The 18,075-nt window shown below is 31.0% G+C and overlaps 2 protein-coding genes across 2 annotated transcripts; one reads left to right on the top strand and one right to left on the bottom strand.

Moving 5' to 3' along the window:
* The first annotated feature begins 630 nt into the window (after positions 1-630).
* On the top strand, positions 631-8,681 carry LOC137919529 (uncharacterized). Its single transcript, XM_068762621.1, has 6 exons — positions 631-750; positions 2,127-2,292; positions 5,229-5,341; positions 5,817-5,909; positions 6,424-6,554; positions 8,441-8,681. The coding sequence occupies exons 1-6, from the start codon at positions 631-633 to the stop codon at positions 8,643-8,645; spliced, it is 828 nt and encodes a 275-aa protein (XP_068618722.1). The 3' UTR covers positions 8,646-8,681.
* Positions 8,682-11,250: 2,569 nt separating this feature from the next.
* Ppt1 (Palmitoyl-protein thioesterase 1) lies at positions 11,251-16,277 on the bottom strand. Its single transcript, XM_068762279.1, has 5 exons — positions 16,022-16,277; positions 15,708-15,945; positions 14,816-14,980; positions 12,172-12,448; positions 11,251-11,826 (listed from the first exon to the last, which is right to left on the bottom strand). Exons 1-5 carry the CDS (start codon positions 16,101-16,103, stop codon positions 11,701-11,703), a joined length of 888 nt encoding a protein of 295 aa, XP_068618380.1. The 5' UTR covers positions 16,104-16,277; the 3' UTR covers positions 11,251-11,700.
* Positions 16,278-18,075: the final 1,798 nt, after the last annotated feature.

Genomic DNA, 18,075 nt, shown 5'->3' with positions numbered 1-18,075 from the left:
ACATATAATTTTAAAACGATAACCGTTCCAAAAGTGAGTGTAAATGCCCGTAATAACCTTGTAATAGTTGTATACAGCAATATATTTACCCCCTTAAAATTTTTAACCCTTAATAAACAAAATTAAAAATATTTTTCACAAAACGTACCTACGAAAATAATTTGGACTCGACTATGACTCTATAATTTCGCTATAATGTGATATTTTATATGTAATATTATATCGTTAATAAAAGTGTAAAGGCAAGTATATGCTCAAGTTAACCTCAAGTTAAATATAGTAAAAGTTACTAGATGTCTACTGCCCGCATTGCGGTCTAGGTAAATCCCTCAATTTGCGGAAGGAATTTTGTAAAATTTTCATTTGCCGTTCTTAGCTGTTCTGGGCTGAGCTCTGCTCGGAGAAGAGAATATTTTTACTAATTCTCATGTTTCTAAGCTTTATGGTTCCAGCGATATTTTGGTGAGTCAGTAGGACGGAGAAGAGAAACAAAACTCATATTTATATAGATCCTAATTCTTCTTTACGCAATTATGGTTACAAATAAGTGAAGATGTCACTGTTATGGTTTTTTAAAAAAATTATTTGACAGATGTCAATTATAAATTTTTAGTTAAGGATAAATTAAATATGTTATTAAATGCATTAACAAAATCGTTTCTTCCTATTGCTCGTTGCACTGGTAAGTTAGTGCAACGTAGAAAATGTCACAGTGTTTTTGGGTTACAGGATCTTCTACGACAAGAAAAGGTCAGTCAAATCATTAACGCTAACATAAATTATACCACGTTCAAAAGTTTTATTGGATTCTTATATTTATTTATGTTAATATTTTTTTATTTTATTGGTACTTTTAACTCGAATTTTATTTCTAAATAGAATAGCTCTTTATAGGTCAAAACTAGGATAAAATTCTATCATATATCATATCATATCAATATTATTATTCCTCAGACAACCCATGAAACGCAAATATCTAAAGTAGCAGCAAAGAAATATTACTTATAAAATATTACACATATGTATTAGACATGAAACAGTAATAATTACACCGACAGACATTTAGATGACAAATACAAGACCGGTGTGATTTTGATGATGTTCTAAAAATTGTTATTTGCTTCATCTAACATTAATGCATCTTCTACATTTCATCTTACAAGAGTTCATACTTGAAGTCAAAAGTATTTTTTTTTTGTTTAACGTGGTTGAAATACTTTCGCATACTTCCTCTTGTAAACCTAACGGCGTTGTTTTTGTGCTTGCAACGGATAACACTTCCACAATGTTCCACCATCTTCGCAAGACAGTAATGCCCTGAGCATATTTACATATATCCGCAGCTCGACTAGCAACGACCTCCCACGCAGCTTTGTTAAGACAGAGAAAATCTCTCCGTCTCCTCCTAAACAACAGCTCATCGGAACCGCGAGCACTTCACTTTATTCAGCAACCTCTCTTGCTGAGATGGGCCACGGACTCTTCACTAACAACGAAAAGACCATTATAGCGATTAATAAAATATGTATAAACTAAAAGTTTATACATATTTTATTCGATACCTGATTTATATTATAAATATCAAACAATTGCTTTCCAAAAGAGATGCTAACAAATTTTCCATAGAGAAAATATATTAAATGTATAAAAAGCAATATTTTTGGGGAAAATTCTACATATGTTAACTGACATCAAAATTTTCTTTTTGTTGTAAGTGGTCGACTTGTAACAAAAAGATTTTAACATTGTATCCTTACTCCACTAAATATACTACACACACTACATATACGTCCATCCAATTGTACCTACACACACAAGTGTATAACATATATTATACTTATAATTATACATAAGTCAGTTTACATACCTCATTTTCTTTTTTAAAAATATCAGTGTAATTCAAATAATTCATAATGGGACTGTCAAAATGCTGTTATTTGTCCGAGCGTCTCGGCATAAGTCTGACCAGCCAACTAATCTAAGTTGACGACAATACTCAAAACTACTAAAGAGGCATCAGTCGAGCCTAGAATAGGTTAAGTTTACTTAGGTTTCTAGATTTATTTTCTTTCGTATTATCGAGAATTAGGCAACAAGAGAATGTTAATGACTTGAGCTGTTTGCAGCCGGAGCAATTTTCAATAACGGCCATAACCAGCGCCGAACATGAAAAGGCAATCGAGGTGTTGAAAGAGCACTATCTCAATGAGCACGTGTTGGTCCAGTCCCGGATGATGAGGCTTAACGACGACCGGGCTATAGACGAATACTTAATTGGTTTACTTCGACAAGGTTATCTTTCATTTTAATTGACCATTTTACTCTAATACTTACAATTTAGCAACCTTCGTACTGACAAAACATCTGTCGTAGTCCAGTAGAGGTGAAACACATTTCAGAGAGATTACTTTTATCATCATCGTCAGCTGTAAGACGTCCACAGCTGGACATAGACCTCCCCCATAGATTGCAAAAAGGACCGGTGCAAAGCGGTCTTTTATATTGTCTTAATATAATACAACGGTCACCTACAGAAAAAAGGTTAATATTTCATATAATAATGTACTAATTATTGAATTCTGCAGTGAAATTTTCATAGTAATCATACGACTTTTTTAGTTTTATTACTCCCTAACACACCTTTTTTTTTATTTTGATTGACATCGTTTAACAGCTTACTTTACGGTTCGTATGGAAACAAAATTGTCCTTTTTAAGATTTTCCTATCTACCGTCAGTAACTAAAACCAAGATGTAGTGATGTCTAGAAATTAATGTAACTTATGTAATGTGGGATACAGAAAAATCTTTAGTTTATATTTTATAATTACAACAAGTCTTTTCAAAGAACTCTCTCCCAGCGGTTTACACAAGGTTTCATTGGATCGAACAAATTTTTAGAGCACACTTACCTATGTGTATCAGGTACTTTCTCTAGGACCAGCTCTAACGCTGATGATGAAAACTGTATCCCTTTGACCTAATTTTTAAATTTCGGAAGAAAGATGTGAAGGAAGACGCGTCATAATCAGTGAATACGCCAGCACTTTGATGTATCCCCAATTCGAGACGTGAAATGCCTAGTTGGCATTTGCCGGAGCCGGAGGGCCTCCTAGAGAACCTCGTATCCGGCATTACTTACTAGAATTTTAAATTACATACTAGAATTTAACAACTGGGCCGTGACCGTGCTCATAGATCGCCTAAGCGGAAGTTCCAGGGAATGACTAGATTCAAGGGCGGAATTTCGAAAAGCGATATCGTAATGCGTAGAAGTTCTGGAAGAAACTCTAGCAACGCAGCAACCTAGAATGATCAGGGAATAGCGACACCTTTGCTCGTCCTGAATATCGTGAACACTACCGCAATCAAAAATCTTCGTATTTGATTCGTCGGATTTGTAGAACTGGTTTACTTTTTGCTTTTATAACAGCAGTCAAACGACGACAACAAATTTCTTAATCCTTCAATATTAAGCGAATCATTTTATGAATAATTTAATACAAATTTATACTCTCCATACTGTAAATAGTTGCTTTAGTAAGCAGTTTGTCCTTATAAGCTAATTGAAATCTTGGAATGGTCGCAGATTGAATTTTCTATGACAATACTGTAAAAATAGAGGAAAAATTTGATTTGAATTGAACTTTAATATAATAATCGTTTTAAATAAATAAAAAAATAATTTTTTTTTACACCTGTAACTATATCATCATAAATATGATATTTATATAGCTTGAACTTTACAAAAATTTCGCTATGTATGTGCGCAACATGTTACTTACCGTGGGGTGATTCATTTTACTAGTTTGTTTTTAAAAAATGTCAATTTTAGGCTACTTTTATTACTCCAAAAAAAGAACGGGTCCAACTTTAAAATGCATTCTTTAAACATTTAAGTTTTTTAACTTCGTGTTGTGTTGGATACTTAGTTTGCGCTTTTTTAGACAAATAGAGATTGTAGACTGAAAATAATTCGGAATCTATGTGACTTAATAGCGAAAAAAAGTTAATTTTTAATAACAGTGTACTTTATGTAAACAATGTTATATTATGTCTTTAAACTAAAATGAAAATAGACTGAAGACGAAGTATCGAATCCTCGTATTTTTAAGAATGTGTCGATTCGTTTAGGGTAGGTATAAATAAGCTATACCTTTATAGTGCTCCATAAGCATATATGTGAAAAAAACCCTTAATATTTTTGTTAACTTTACGTAGAATTAACAAGACAACTCTTACTGCGCCATCTCTGGCCACGAAAACATGAGAAACTACGAAAACATTAAACATATTACACTAGATGGCGCTAATTAATCTGTGGATTATGCTAATGTATAAAATTATTTTAAGTAAGGTGACATCTAGTGACCCAATAAGCTTAAACTTTTTTTCTATCTTATATCAGGAGTATTAAATTGATTTTTCCGAATATTAATAGATTGAGGTAAACCAGCGATGAAAGTAAATTGCATAAAAACAACGAAACGTTGAAATTATTTTAAAATATTTATTGTCATATAAAATATATGACGCTGCATGATCTTTTTGTTTATGTAGTAATAAATGACCCATGATTAAATGCATTCGTGAAGATGATGTAATAAAAAATTACATTAAGTAGTTGTTTTTTCTTTAAATCTCTTAGAAGAATGGTTAAAGAAAGAAAATATTGTGACGGTACGTTGACGATATATATGTTTGACAATCCGGTCTATGTGTGTAGGAATAGTATTAAATTTAAGAAAAATACAGTTGTACATAATTCAATTCAATTCTAAGCTTCATAAAATTAATAACTCATTTACAGGCATCTGAGTACGGTACAACATTCCGTCTCTGAATTATCTTGTAATAAAATAAGGTAATTAATTTAAAAAAAAAAACATTATTTATAAACATTCTAATTTTCTTTACTAGTGAATAAAGGGTATGTAAATTACCACAATAACACCGGTCCTGAGTTTGTTGTGAGCTCTTCTCAGATAAATTCGAGTTTAGAATCATCGTAGCTTTAAGATGAAGCATTTAAATATAGGAGAGTTCAATCTGATATTAGTTTCTATCAAATGAGACTTTCTGGGCATTCTTCTCACGGCGTACAAAAGTGATCACTGTAAATAATGTTGTATATAAGAATATAAATAAACGAATAACATTTTAAATTAATTTATATTTAGATGATTTATTCCGGAAGCAGATTTGAATATATTTACGAATTCTTCACAGGTAACTCTTTGTTCATTAAGACTGAGGATGATCAAGTAGCTGGTATTTGTGTGAGCTACGCCAGCAGTCCTGTGGACCTGAGAAATCTACGAAATTACGCATTCTACCGACAGGTCGAGAACGTTTCAGTTTTAACTTTGTTTAAATTTGTAACTGTCGCATTTGAAGTTACATATGAAAAGTGATGCACAACTTAAGAGTGAAGTGAGGTTTCGGTACTAACTAAAGTAAAAGTTTTGTGACAAATAAACCTCTCTGTTATTTTATGAAATGATTTAAAAATTATATTACACTTGTGGGAATAGTATCAAAAAGGATTCCCCCACATTAATGGCTCGCTGTGGCGACATTTGTCAACGCGATGTCCTGTTGCACTATAGTCAGTACAATACCTTAGTCGTTACTTAAAACTCTTTAAGGCGAGTCACAGGTGAAAAAGGAGATTGGATAATCTTCGCAGCGAACTTGAAGCAAGGAAGCCGTCAGTCGGGACTCGCGAGTTAATAAGGCAACTTAAGTAACTTCAAGTGTGGCGGCTACAAAGTAATTTTAAATCAATATATTTTTATATTTGTTATTATTTTTCAGGATCCAAACACCAAAGACTTCTTAAACTTCACGGCCAAATTACAAGAGACGCCTAATTTATGGGTATTATTTAAAGAGCCCAAAATATATGAGGTTCGTTAAAATTTTCAATTTGATATCGCTTATGACTTGAAATCATATCTAAACATTATAACACATCACAACAGTTCTTGATTTTTATATCTTTGTCAAACTTAATCTTCTATTACCTAATAATTAAATGTAATACCTATATGAACTCTTAACTACATTTTTGCTACAAAAAATAATACGGAAAATATAATGTTATTTGACATTGAAAACATTATAAAAAAAATAAAAATATTTCTTTTCCCGGAATGTTAAAATTAAATAAATTAATAATAGAAGTCTCATTGTTAAACAACGCAAAATAAAACCGTTTCAGTATAGGTAGAAATTAATGAACGATTACATTTATGTTATTTAGACTTATTTAAAGACATATATGTTACTACACATACGTGTTATAAACACAATTTTACTTTTATAACAATGTTTTTCTTTGTTCATTGTAGCCGAAACCATTATTAATTATGAATCATTTATTCCCGACAAAACTGACACATTAATCCATTTTGTTTTGAAGATAAAAATGATCACCGTAAAACCAGAATATCGAAGACAAGGTCTAGCGGTAATGCTGGTAGAAAAGTCCATGGCTCAAGCGTTTGATCAAGGGTACAAAGTCATACGCATGGATTGCATCAACCAGTACGAGTGAGTGCTTGGCTAATGTTTACTTATTTGAAGACACGACGTACGTTTTGATTTCATTATCTGCCTTGACCACATATACAAATCTACTAAAAATTTATAGGATCACAAATAGGTGTCCGAGTTTGTTGTGAGATCTTAAATAAAGGCCAGTTCGGAAAGCATGCTATTTTGGAAGTATAATCTGATTATAGCTTCTTTGAAATTGGGCTCCTCTAGCATTATTTTTGTCACCTATAAATAATAATATCAATAAAAATAAAAGTACAGTATCATAGAAAGAATGTATATTTTTACGCGGTCATGATTGTTGATGTTATTGAGGTCAGACGTATTGACACTAAAGTGCGAAGTGTGAAGATAAATATTGTCAGTGCCGGCGAACGAAGCAATTATCTGTATGATTACGAAAGACATTACTCTCAATGTGCCACGATGAAAGTATATTTACTTAATCTTGCTCTTATGCAAAAACGTTTTAAAATCATATTTCTTTTATTTATTGTACACTGTTCCGACAGACTTTATATTACAAGAAGTTATTGACTAGTCTGTCAAACGTGTGATGTTCCTCGAAAAATCATCTTCTATTATTTTTTCGAGTTTCTGCGCATTTTTCTTTTTACCATAAGAACCTTCTACAAAGTAATAAGTAACATATAAATTATAGCGTTCTTAAGTTATGGCGTATACAGAATGCTTGCTTACAGGTGTAAAGGCTTTAAAATCGTTAATATGTAGTTCATTTGTCAGCAAGAAGCTTAAAAGGTTTTACACCTTTCTACCAACCAACCTGTTTAGTGATGAACATAATGCGTTGGATAGTCCGATTTGAAATTCGCGTTTAACAATTGACTTTGAAATTCGTACTTTTGCCAGTTCTTTTTAAACTTTTAACGTTTACCAGAACGCTTTTTCTGACAGTTCAAGAGTTGCAAATTTATATTGAAACCGCTACAAAACAGATTTTTGGTTACAAAATCAATTTATATCATATTTTATCAATAAATAAAGTTATCACTCTAAACTTTGCAGTTATTATTTTTTTCTATTGAAATACAACAGCCAAATAACTTCTGATAGTGCAAAGCCTGCAGGAATAGATAATAAATAATAATTAATTTGATTTTGCGTACTTTGAATTTGAAAACGTTTTTTTACTAAACAATTGATTTAGGATAGCATGTACCATATATCAATTGAGAGCAAATGGATACATGAAAGATTTTACACCTATAACCAATCAAGTATAACTAAAGAAATAGAATAACGATTACGTGTGCAGACACAATACGTAATTAAATAATGGCGCAGTTATAAAGAATAAAGCGCACTGGCCTGATAATGACTGATCATTTTGCACGCGGATTGGTTTTATCGTTGTAACTTCGTCTATATTTATACTATAGGTATCACTGCGAGGCGTATAAGTTTTATTGCATTCCAGTTAGGTCTTCGTAGTCGTAACACCCGTCAATTGATTTGGCACACCATATTGTGTATATAACATTGTGTACATAACCGCAACTAGCCGAATATCTTCCTATAGTTTCCTTTTCCTTATATATGCCAAATCCAATGCCGTGTGCCATAAAAATATATATGTTATATGGCATTGGATGTATATATAGTAAGCTTTTGTCTGTAAATAACATACATATTTACAGACAAAAACAGTGTTTTAATTATGATCAATTTGTTAATTAACAAAAATATTAGTGCACTAACTTAAATTTAAGCTTTAAACCTTAATAATTAATATTTATTTCTAAAGAGACATATATTTAGGCTAGTGTTACAAGAATACAAATCAAAATTCATTGCAAAATAAGATACACTTCAAATAATATTATTATCACACACAGTTACTAAAAAAAACCTATGTGCAGTTATAAAGTTGCCGAGCGGTGCATGCTGAGCTGTCTGACGAGATTTCCTCTGCACAAGCTACACGGGACAAATCAGCCGTATATCAAAAAAGACTCCAAATACAACCGTTTCGTCCGTGTGTACGTTGAAGCAAGGATTCAAGGGGACCAACCTGATAAAGTTCGGTTCAGGCAACGCCAGGACATTGAAAGCTTAATCGAATAAATAAAAAATGTATTATCACGCACGCTGCACAGGGGGCATCCGAACATCACTAAAAATGAAATGGTTATTAAATTATTTGCTTTTTATAAATAAAGTTTTTAAATAAATTTGTGATGTTCGACTTATTGTTTTCCATATGTGACTCTCATAAATACACTTGAAATTTTAGATGTACCATGTAAACGTTGTGTTCACAAATAATAGCTAATTTGTTCAATAATTTAAGATTTTTTTGCGTAGATTGTACTTGAATCTATGGTATATGTAGTGTACAAGCCATCTCTCAAGGTTAAATACTTTATAATTAATTCTGCGTTTGTAGAATGCTTAATAATTAAAAGATTTGCAACTAAGGGATTTGTCCAAATAAACAGGAGGTAGAAAAAAAATAAAACTAGAATTAAAAGAACTAGGAAGAAATAATAAAAACCCAAAATAATGTGAGGTGAATAAAATAAACTCTGAAACCTATGATAAATTGTGATAATTTATAATAAATTAGGGTATAGAAATGTGATATTACCCGGATCTGTGATATTTGAAGAACGAGGCGGAGGAAGTGATACGAGGTATGAACGAAAATAAGTATGAAAAAGAATGATAGAAAATCGTAGAATGAAAGCAGAGGAAAGATAGATCATACAAATAATGATAGAAGAGTACAGAAATAAAATGCAAAGATCAATCAAAATCATCAAAGAATATCAAACCCGATTCTACAACAAAACAAACAGTACAAAAGGTCCCCAATAACGGGGGCCATAGAAAAATAAATATATGGTGGGTGTGACATTAATTTAGAGCCAATATCCGACATTAATGATTGTTATTTTTAAGAGAAAAATCTCCAAATTGGAATTTTTACAAACCCGTTTCGGCATTGCCTATTGCTGAAGGGCTTCATCGCCATATATCACTTAACTTTTTATGGGGCTTTTACAACGTTCTTTTCTTAATGGAAATTATAAAGCAAAATATTGCTTAAATATTAGTTTTGTGCTCCATATTAATATTGACATAAAAATTAAACTGAAAATATCTACGCAATAAACTTGAAAGCGGGGTAAGGATGATAGCTAACATACAAAATACTTAAACTGAAACAAAAAATCACTTATTTGACAGCCTCATAATTACTATACTTTAGTATACTTAAGACAATATTGACCCATTGTTGCCACTCACCTTTGCCACGCCCCCTGCCCAATTAAAACACCACGTTCACATTAACCAACTGTAATAAGACCTATAGGAAATATCCAGACGTCTATTTCTTTATAATCTTATTGATGAAGGCACACCCTGTTGTCAAGTGACATCGCCGTGTTACTATTTTATTAACGCTAAAACATTAATACTACTATAGCGGTATTCGGCTATAAAACATCTACTCCAATATCTGTGCCTTAAGAAGGCCTACTGCCAACGTTTGATACCAGTGATAAAACATAAATTTTCATCCGGCGTCTTGGCATGCCAGCAGTCAACTAAAGAGCCATCGAGTTGTTCTCGTGATTTACGAGATATATTCAGGAATAAGAAGATCCGTAGGCGAACGGAAGCAACCGACATATCCCAGCGGATTGACAATTTGAAATGGTATTGCAACACACAGAACAAATGAATGCAAGAGCAGCGCAGGTCATCCACCCACAAGGAACAAAGAGCGGACGGTTGATAAAGGTTTTCGGAAGACATTGGATTCCGCTTTTCTCCGGTCTTTTTGGAAATCTTTAAAAGAAACTTGCATATAGCAGTAGACGTTTTACAGCGGATGGTGTACCTTAACGGTGTACCTGTTTAATAAAAAGAACGACTTAATAACAGTGGTTCACAATTCCGAATCTCACAGACCTCGACCGTTTGGTTTACCAAGGCGAAGCTATGTGTTTGGTATTATAAGTAGATAGTTGGAAGAAATGGTTAGGTCATATCATCGCCTTTTACTACACTACATTATTAAAGTACAGGTACGTATACATAGAAAAATTAAGTATTAATAATAGTTTCAGTCTTAATTAATATCACTGCCTATTAGATATCGAGCCCGTAACCTACAATGCAATGCAACCGATCAATATCTTACAGATTTTTAGTTCAAGGCTTTGCCGATTTCCTCTTCGTTTCTAACATTCGTATAACTACTTAATAACCTTACCATCTTAAAGATTGCTCAAAATGCTGCATGACCCACTTTCCTGTACCTTGTAGATCTTTACAAAACGTAAATATCTATTTGTATTCCACAAGCAACTAGCACCTGTGCTCGTGGCTAAACATTTGCTTTAGAAGGAAAACGTTACTATTGGCATTGTACAGAAAGACAGATGTCGTATGTGCAACATAATTAAAACTGACTTGAATAATTCAATACAAACTCACGTAACGGTATTGAATATCTTATTACATAAATTAAAACCACTAGACATTGTGTTATAATTTTATTTAAATTCTTACAAGACTCTTCTTAAATAAATATAATAAAGGATGTCTCGAAAGAAAGTTTATATTTGGTGGATTGCTTATAAAAAAACACAATGGAACAGGTGTGGAGGAACAGCCCAAATTGAACTCTATTCTTGGGAGCTTTTAGACAATTGAAATTTGTCCTCAGAGGTTACATCAGGCCGAAGATGATAATATATTGTCGCGAGGCCTAGACTTTCCAAGTTAAAATAAAAGTATAGCGTAACAGCCATCCTTCTACGGAGAAATTTGAAATTTTGTTAAATTTGAAAACATTACAAGGTTACAATTTTTTTAATTAATTTATTAAAAGTAATAATGTAACGAACTATGAACTCTTACCAATCCCGAAGCAATATGTTGCCCCTCCTAGTTTGCCAAGGAGCATTTAACTCAGCAATAAAGTATTGAAGGCATGATATTAGATATAGACTTTGGTTAAAGCTAGCAACAAAGGCAATAGAAATATTACAAAACACAAATATTCCTTTGAGAAACTAAAATAAAATTACTTGTTATTGAATTATAGCCGTATTTACACTAAATAAACATGATTATGAGATTCTATTAACTATCAGCCACGTTGAGCTTAAATAAAATAAGGCTTCAGAATTTTCTCGACGAACCAATCTCGCGCGAAATGCAGGTGATCTCCGGGCGTTGACAAAAATATAAGTTTTCCAGATTCCTTCATTGTCTTTAATCCTAAACGATCCTGTTGAAACGATTATTTAATATATATATTTTCGTCGGACACAAAATTACCTATACATGTGAGATACCTACCTATATACCAATTACTTTTAAGATATTTTTTCTATACTCATTTTGGTATTTTATGAATATTCCTATATGACAGGTTCATTTGTTAACATAGCAACATTAAGACAGTTGAGATGTCAGAAAAAAATGGATGTTGTAGTTAATTTGCTTAATTTAAACAAAAAAATTATCAAACCTTTACATGTACAACCCCTCATATATATGATCGATTATAAAATGAAATAATACCATTTATTTCGAAAAAAAACTTTATACACAGAAACACAATCCAACATACCTTTAAATAGAGATTTGATTCCTCCAACGGAACGATTCGTTTCGCCTGACCCGGTGCATAGAAACCAAACCACTCGGTCTCACGCGGTTGGACGATAGCATCGCTTTCGAATTTCACCAGAACGAAATTCTCTAATCGGTTCAGGTTCTCGATATACGTTTTATTGATTTTTCTTTCGTTATTGATGTCGGACAGAAATTGACTTTGCTTTTTATATAACTTTTCGTTGAGTGGATCGTGCCAGTATGTTGCTTGCACGAGCGATTGTTGAACCCAACTGGAAATATAAAAAGCTGTGAGCTTTTAACATATTAATCGGTTTATTTAGACATCTAAAGGCTACAGTAACCTTAACGCTAACGTCGATAAATGCTACCAGAGAAAGAACTATTTAATAACATAATTTCTGCTTTCATCATCATTTCATTTCCGTAAGACATGTATTACAGGACATAGGTATCCATCAAAGATTTCCAATAGAAACAGGAAGGGTCCTTTTCTTTTTTTTTGGTTGGCTTTTCTTTTTTTTTGCTGCGATTTCTAGATTAAACAAAAATTTCCATCTCACATCAAATAGCATCTTCAGTTTTTTTTATTCTTTTGAATGCAATTGTCCGAGATGTGAAATCGAAATAATAATGATAATTCAAACCCATGGTTTATGCAATAGACTGAAGTGAAAAGGATTCGCAATATATTGCAATGTGCTTTAGGTTTAGCGACAATGTAAGCAATGACAATGCCATCAAAAATATTTAATATTTACCCGCCCAACTACCAATAAGTAAATAGATTACATTTATTTTCAGCTAATTCAACATAATCACGTATTATAGTTAACATCACTTGCTTATAAGACATAGGTGATACGGAATTTTTTTCAAGGTGTAAATTAATTTCATATTAATTATTTTTATAACCCAAATATTAACATTTTAATGACGCATAATATTTTACTATCTGTTTAAAAATCGATTAATATGTCATTCAAAATACCTAATATATCTAGAACGACTAACGTGCGTGGCAATCTTTGGCGTTATATTTTTTACTCCGCACATAACAAATAAACGTCATAGACAAACATCTTTTTTTGTAACGAACGCATATTCTATTAGTAGCTAATCTCTTGCCCTATTTACAGTAGGTAATCTAGAAGGATATCTCAATATCCTCGGCTCTAGTGTACGCTTTCATCGCTATATTAAAGTAAGCCACTGCTGAACATAGGCCTTCGCCATAGATTTCCTATAAGAATGGCAAGAAGCGGCCGACATCCAACCATAACAAGGTAATCAGTCCACCTGGTGGGTGAACGTCCTGCGCTGAGCTTGTCAATCCATGGTCTCCCTCCATTCCAGAACCTCAAAGCCCCTGCAGCCGTCTGTTCTATGCGTTACTGCTACTCCCAACCCGTGGGCTATGTCGATACTTTCGTTCGTCTACGGGTCTCACTATTAATTTCGATAGTATATATAAATTCCAAGCAAAGTCCCTTCCATAGCTCGAAGTTCGACTGTGAACTGGCCTATGAAACTTGGGGTGAGATACCTCGTTTCTGTACCGAAGGTCATCAATGGTAACACATTAAATTTGTAGCATATACTCTAAATTTCCGTATTTGTTAATTGGTTATTATGGTCACTAGGATACAAGAAGCCTAAAAGGATCCCCTCTTAGGCTCCCTGGACTACCTTATGAAATTATTCAGAGTTAAACACTAAATGCATCCATGCGCAAATATTTGATAACTCCAAAATATCTTATCGTATATTTTAAAGATATAAATAAAGTTTACAAATTTCACTTCCAGCGTTAATGAATTGAAATAAAAGCTTATCGTATTCTTCATCACCAATTGATGAATTCGCTTTGGCGACAATGATTCATTAAACTTCATCATGAATCAAGATTTCATCAGTACATTAAAAAGATTGCATAAAAGTCGCTCTTTTTTAATGTTATCTTGTATACATAATTTATACCATCTACTAAATTAATGTACTTATATAATCGGCTTTTGTTTCGAGTCACGACACACAAGTCATTAATAATTTTAAACGGACTAATAAACAATTTGTTTATTTGTCTGTCAGTTGTTTAATTGATAGACTTTAAAGACAAAGGAAAGATAGTGAAAAACTGTTATTTATTTTGATATCACAGAGAGTTCATCAGTTTGTTATCCTTAGCTAGCAAAGGTCTACTGATAACATGTAATCTATTTTTAACAACATACACACTTATTACATGTTTAAAAACATGTCTTTTCAATATGAAATTGAGTTGATTTCTGCTGCATCAATAACATAAAATGTTCACACTTCTGATGGTTGCAATACATGAAAGTAATACCTCACACATTGCAGTCTTTTCTCTGCGTTATTAAACATTATGAGCTGATAAAATTATCTTCTTGAAACAATTCTCAATGGACATCATTGACCCCATAATGTAGAAACAGCAAATTTTAATAACATATAGTCACTATATTCTAAATTTTTGTTACATTAAAAATTATCTGTCTTATATATTATACTTATTATTTATGATACATCAGAACTACTTTAAACAGTAAATTTTATAAAATATTTTACAAATTATATCACAACTTAAGTAATAAAAGTAAATGAATAAGTAATACCTGTAATAAGCAGCATAATTAAGAAGTTTTCTCACATAATCACAAGTTGCGTGTTCTAATGCACCACAATGTGGTAATCCATATACCCCTTGATGTTGGCCACCGAGAGATACAAGTGTTTTTATTTGGGGTAATTTATGACCACAGCGTTGGACAAGGCCTCTCCTAAAACAAAAATAAAAAGTTTATTATAAGGTATAACAAATTATGATAGAATAAAGCAAATAATTTAATATTTAATAAAATCACATTGTACTCTTAATATATCAAAGCTTTAAAAAAAATATCCAAAATTACTCTGAAATATGTACATTAATTTATTTTTTCCACTTAAAAACAACAGACCTATAACTTCTAGCAGTACAAAGTCTGCATGGACTTAAATATAAACAAGTAACTGATTTCAATATATAGAAACTTGAATTTTGAAAAGTTTTTTATTAGCTATGCTTATCATTTTGCAACTTAATTTTTCTAAAACCTTTGTTTTATGTTAAGGTGTACATATATTAATTGACAGCAAATCTCCAATTACACTGTATAACATATTAAAAACCATGGATATTAAGCAAATGCATTATCATTTTAAAAGAATTTTTGGTTTCATTTTAAATAAAAATAGTAACGAAAAATTAATAAAACAAAATAAAATATGATAAAAAATACTATAAAACGAAATTAACATAAGCATAAAAAATAATGTTTAGTATAGAAGAATTTCATCATTTGTGCTTATAAAGTAATTATACTAACTCTATTTCGTTTAACAGTTTCAATCAATACAAATTTATTTACAGCAAATAGCAATAAGAAATATTTTAAATGAATTTACATTAATTGAATTTAAAACACACAATATAGTAAACATGCATGTAATTTAAGCATTACTTACAAAAACTGAGCACCTTGTGAAAATCCTATGGCATTAAATCCATCAGATAATTTTGGGTCCTTACCAAGTAAATCACACACATATTCTATCTGTTTGTTTGGATGCATGAAATATCCATTCTCAAAATCTTCTATAGTAGAATTACCTATTCTTAAAGAAATTACGTAAACTCCAGGTATTTGATTTTCCAAGAAAATTTTAAATGACCCTAAGCTAAAATCGACGCAACATGTATCACCTGTGTAATTATAAAAAATAATAAGATAAAAATATTATTTTAGTATTTGGATATTACTCTGATAAATAATACTTACCCATTCCATGCCAAAGCACGATAGGAGTCGGATTTGCAAGAACATATTTCAAAATAAATAAAATACTTATGATTTTTTTCATTTTACTAAATAAATGACTATACTTCTTTGTAAATATTAATTAAAACATAATTTTAATATTTATATATCACAAAACATTAATGAATTTACCGTGTAACTAGTGTAATAGCAAAGTATTTCTAGTTGTTTACCCTGTCGGTTTATTGTTTACCTCCAATCGCTGCGGACAACTGTTTTCCTGTCATTATTGTTTATTAAATAGTCGATAGAGATGTCCCTAAAAAAAGATTGATCATTCATTTTAGCAAAAATCGGTAAAAAAGTAATACTATTTCACTTTACACTATTTAAAAATTGTAAGATTAAATTTTGAAGAACAAAATAGAAGCAACAAAAATAACTAGTAATGAAATATGAAAATAAAAAGTTCATGAAGATACTTAGGCTTAATGTATAAAAACCTAATACTAACTCTAATAAGATTTTATATGCATGTAAAAATAATATTTTATTATATCTTTGTTTATATGATAGTGATAACAATAATAAATACCTTAAATAATAATACATGGCAATTCATAAAGCAAAAAAATAGTTTAACAAAATAATTTAATATACTGACACTGTATAAAATAACTATTTCATTGATTTATCAATTTGAATATCATTGCATGTTAAAAAGCGATGAAATGCAAAGATTTTAATTTTGACAGCACTAAATGTAAATATTCTTATATCGTGACCTGCGCGTCATATTCGAAAGATCAAATCGCGTTGTCATAATAGAGAATAAATAAGTAATAATTTTGTTTGTTAATATAAAGTTCATTCAATAGTTTCACTTAGTTTAGTTTTTTTTATAATATATGTAATGTATATTATTAAAAAAATATGCGCTTTTGTATGTGAAGAGTGTTTATTTAATATTAACTATAAGTTTGTTGTGATGTGACTCGTTATATGGGTTGAGTTTTTTATGGCTTTCTATCCTAAGAATTACACTTTCAATACAAAGTTTTTCCTTTTTAGACGATGGAACAGTTCTTGTCGTTTTTATACTACTGTTGTCACCATTGTAAACGTATGCTTTGTTCTAAATAACCATATAACACAAATTGTGCATCTTATATAGAATCTATTGAACTTACGTATGTAATGCATACTGTTTTGAAGAAGAAATAAATACTTATTTCTGTTAAACTGTAGAGAAATTTGTTTCGATGATTCAGAAATTTTAATTTCTTTATCAATTCTCATGAATTCAAAATTAGTTAAAATCACAATATTATTTCTGTTTATTCCACCGAAGCACTGGCAGCCAATTTTGTCACAAAAAAGCTAATACCCGATGAAAGAAATTATAGTATTGGGCCATCTCGAATTACAATTAATAATTAAAATAATCCATGTATATGTCTAAAAACTTTATGTTGAAAATAACTATATTTGAAATTATTTTCAAATTACTTAAAAAACAAAAGTAATTAATAATTTTCGTATTTTGTAAAAAAAAGTAATGTTATTTAGAGACTGAATTAATCACTACTAACCTTTATTGGATAACTTATTATGTTAAGAGCTTTTTAAGCTGCACATTGTTTCTTTTTTATTTTAGTGTACAAAGATGTGTATCTTTATCCTTATATTTATGTGAAAAATTGCATAAAGAAATAAGGGGGCAATGAATTATACATTAAGCGCCACAAAGGCTATTGTTTAAAGAAATATAATTTATTTATGACATATGCTAAATCGCTTCTTAAGAAACATGGAGATTTTCCCTGAAATTATTTGAGATGTGGAGATTTTTTTAAAGATTAAATTAATGATCCTTGTTTAGTTGTAAGCCATCTATTACACTTCACATTTCTAATCTATCAAACGGTAAAGTAGTCCACTGCATAACCGACAGATGGCGTTAATATTATATACACATTTTGTAACATTTACTTTTATTCCCATAATTTATTGAGCACCAATTTTATTATGACAAAATAATATTTTAATTAACACCCTTAAAATAAAACTAGTTA

The sequence above is a fragment of the Battus philenor genome, unplaced genomic scaffold (genome assembly GCF_028537555.1).
Source record: "Battus philenor isolate CCGP_79_NKW_IND1 unplaced genomic scaffold, ilBatPhil1.0.hap1 SCAF_16, whole genome shotgun sequence".
Lineage (NCBI taxonomy): Eukaryota > Metazoa > Arthropoda > Insecta > Lepidoptera > Papilionidae > Battus > Battus philenor.
Note: the sequence above shows the minus strand (reverse complement) of the source record. Positions and strands in the feature narration are given on the sequence as shown.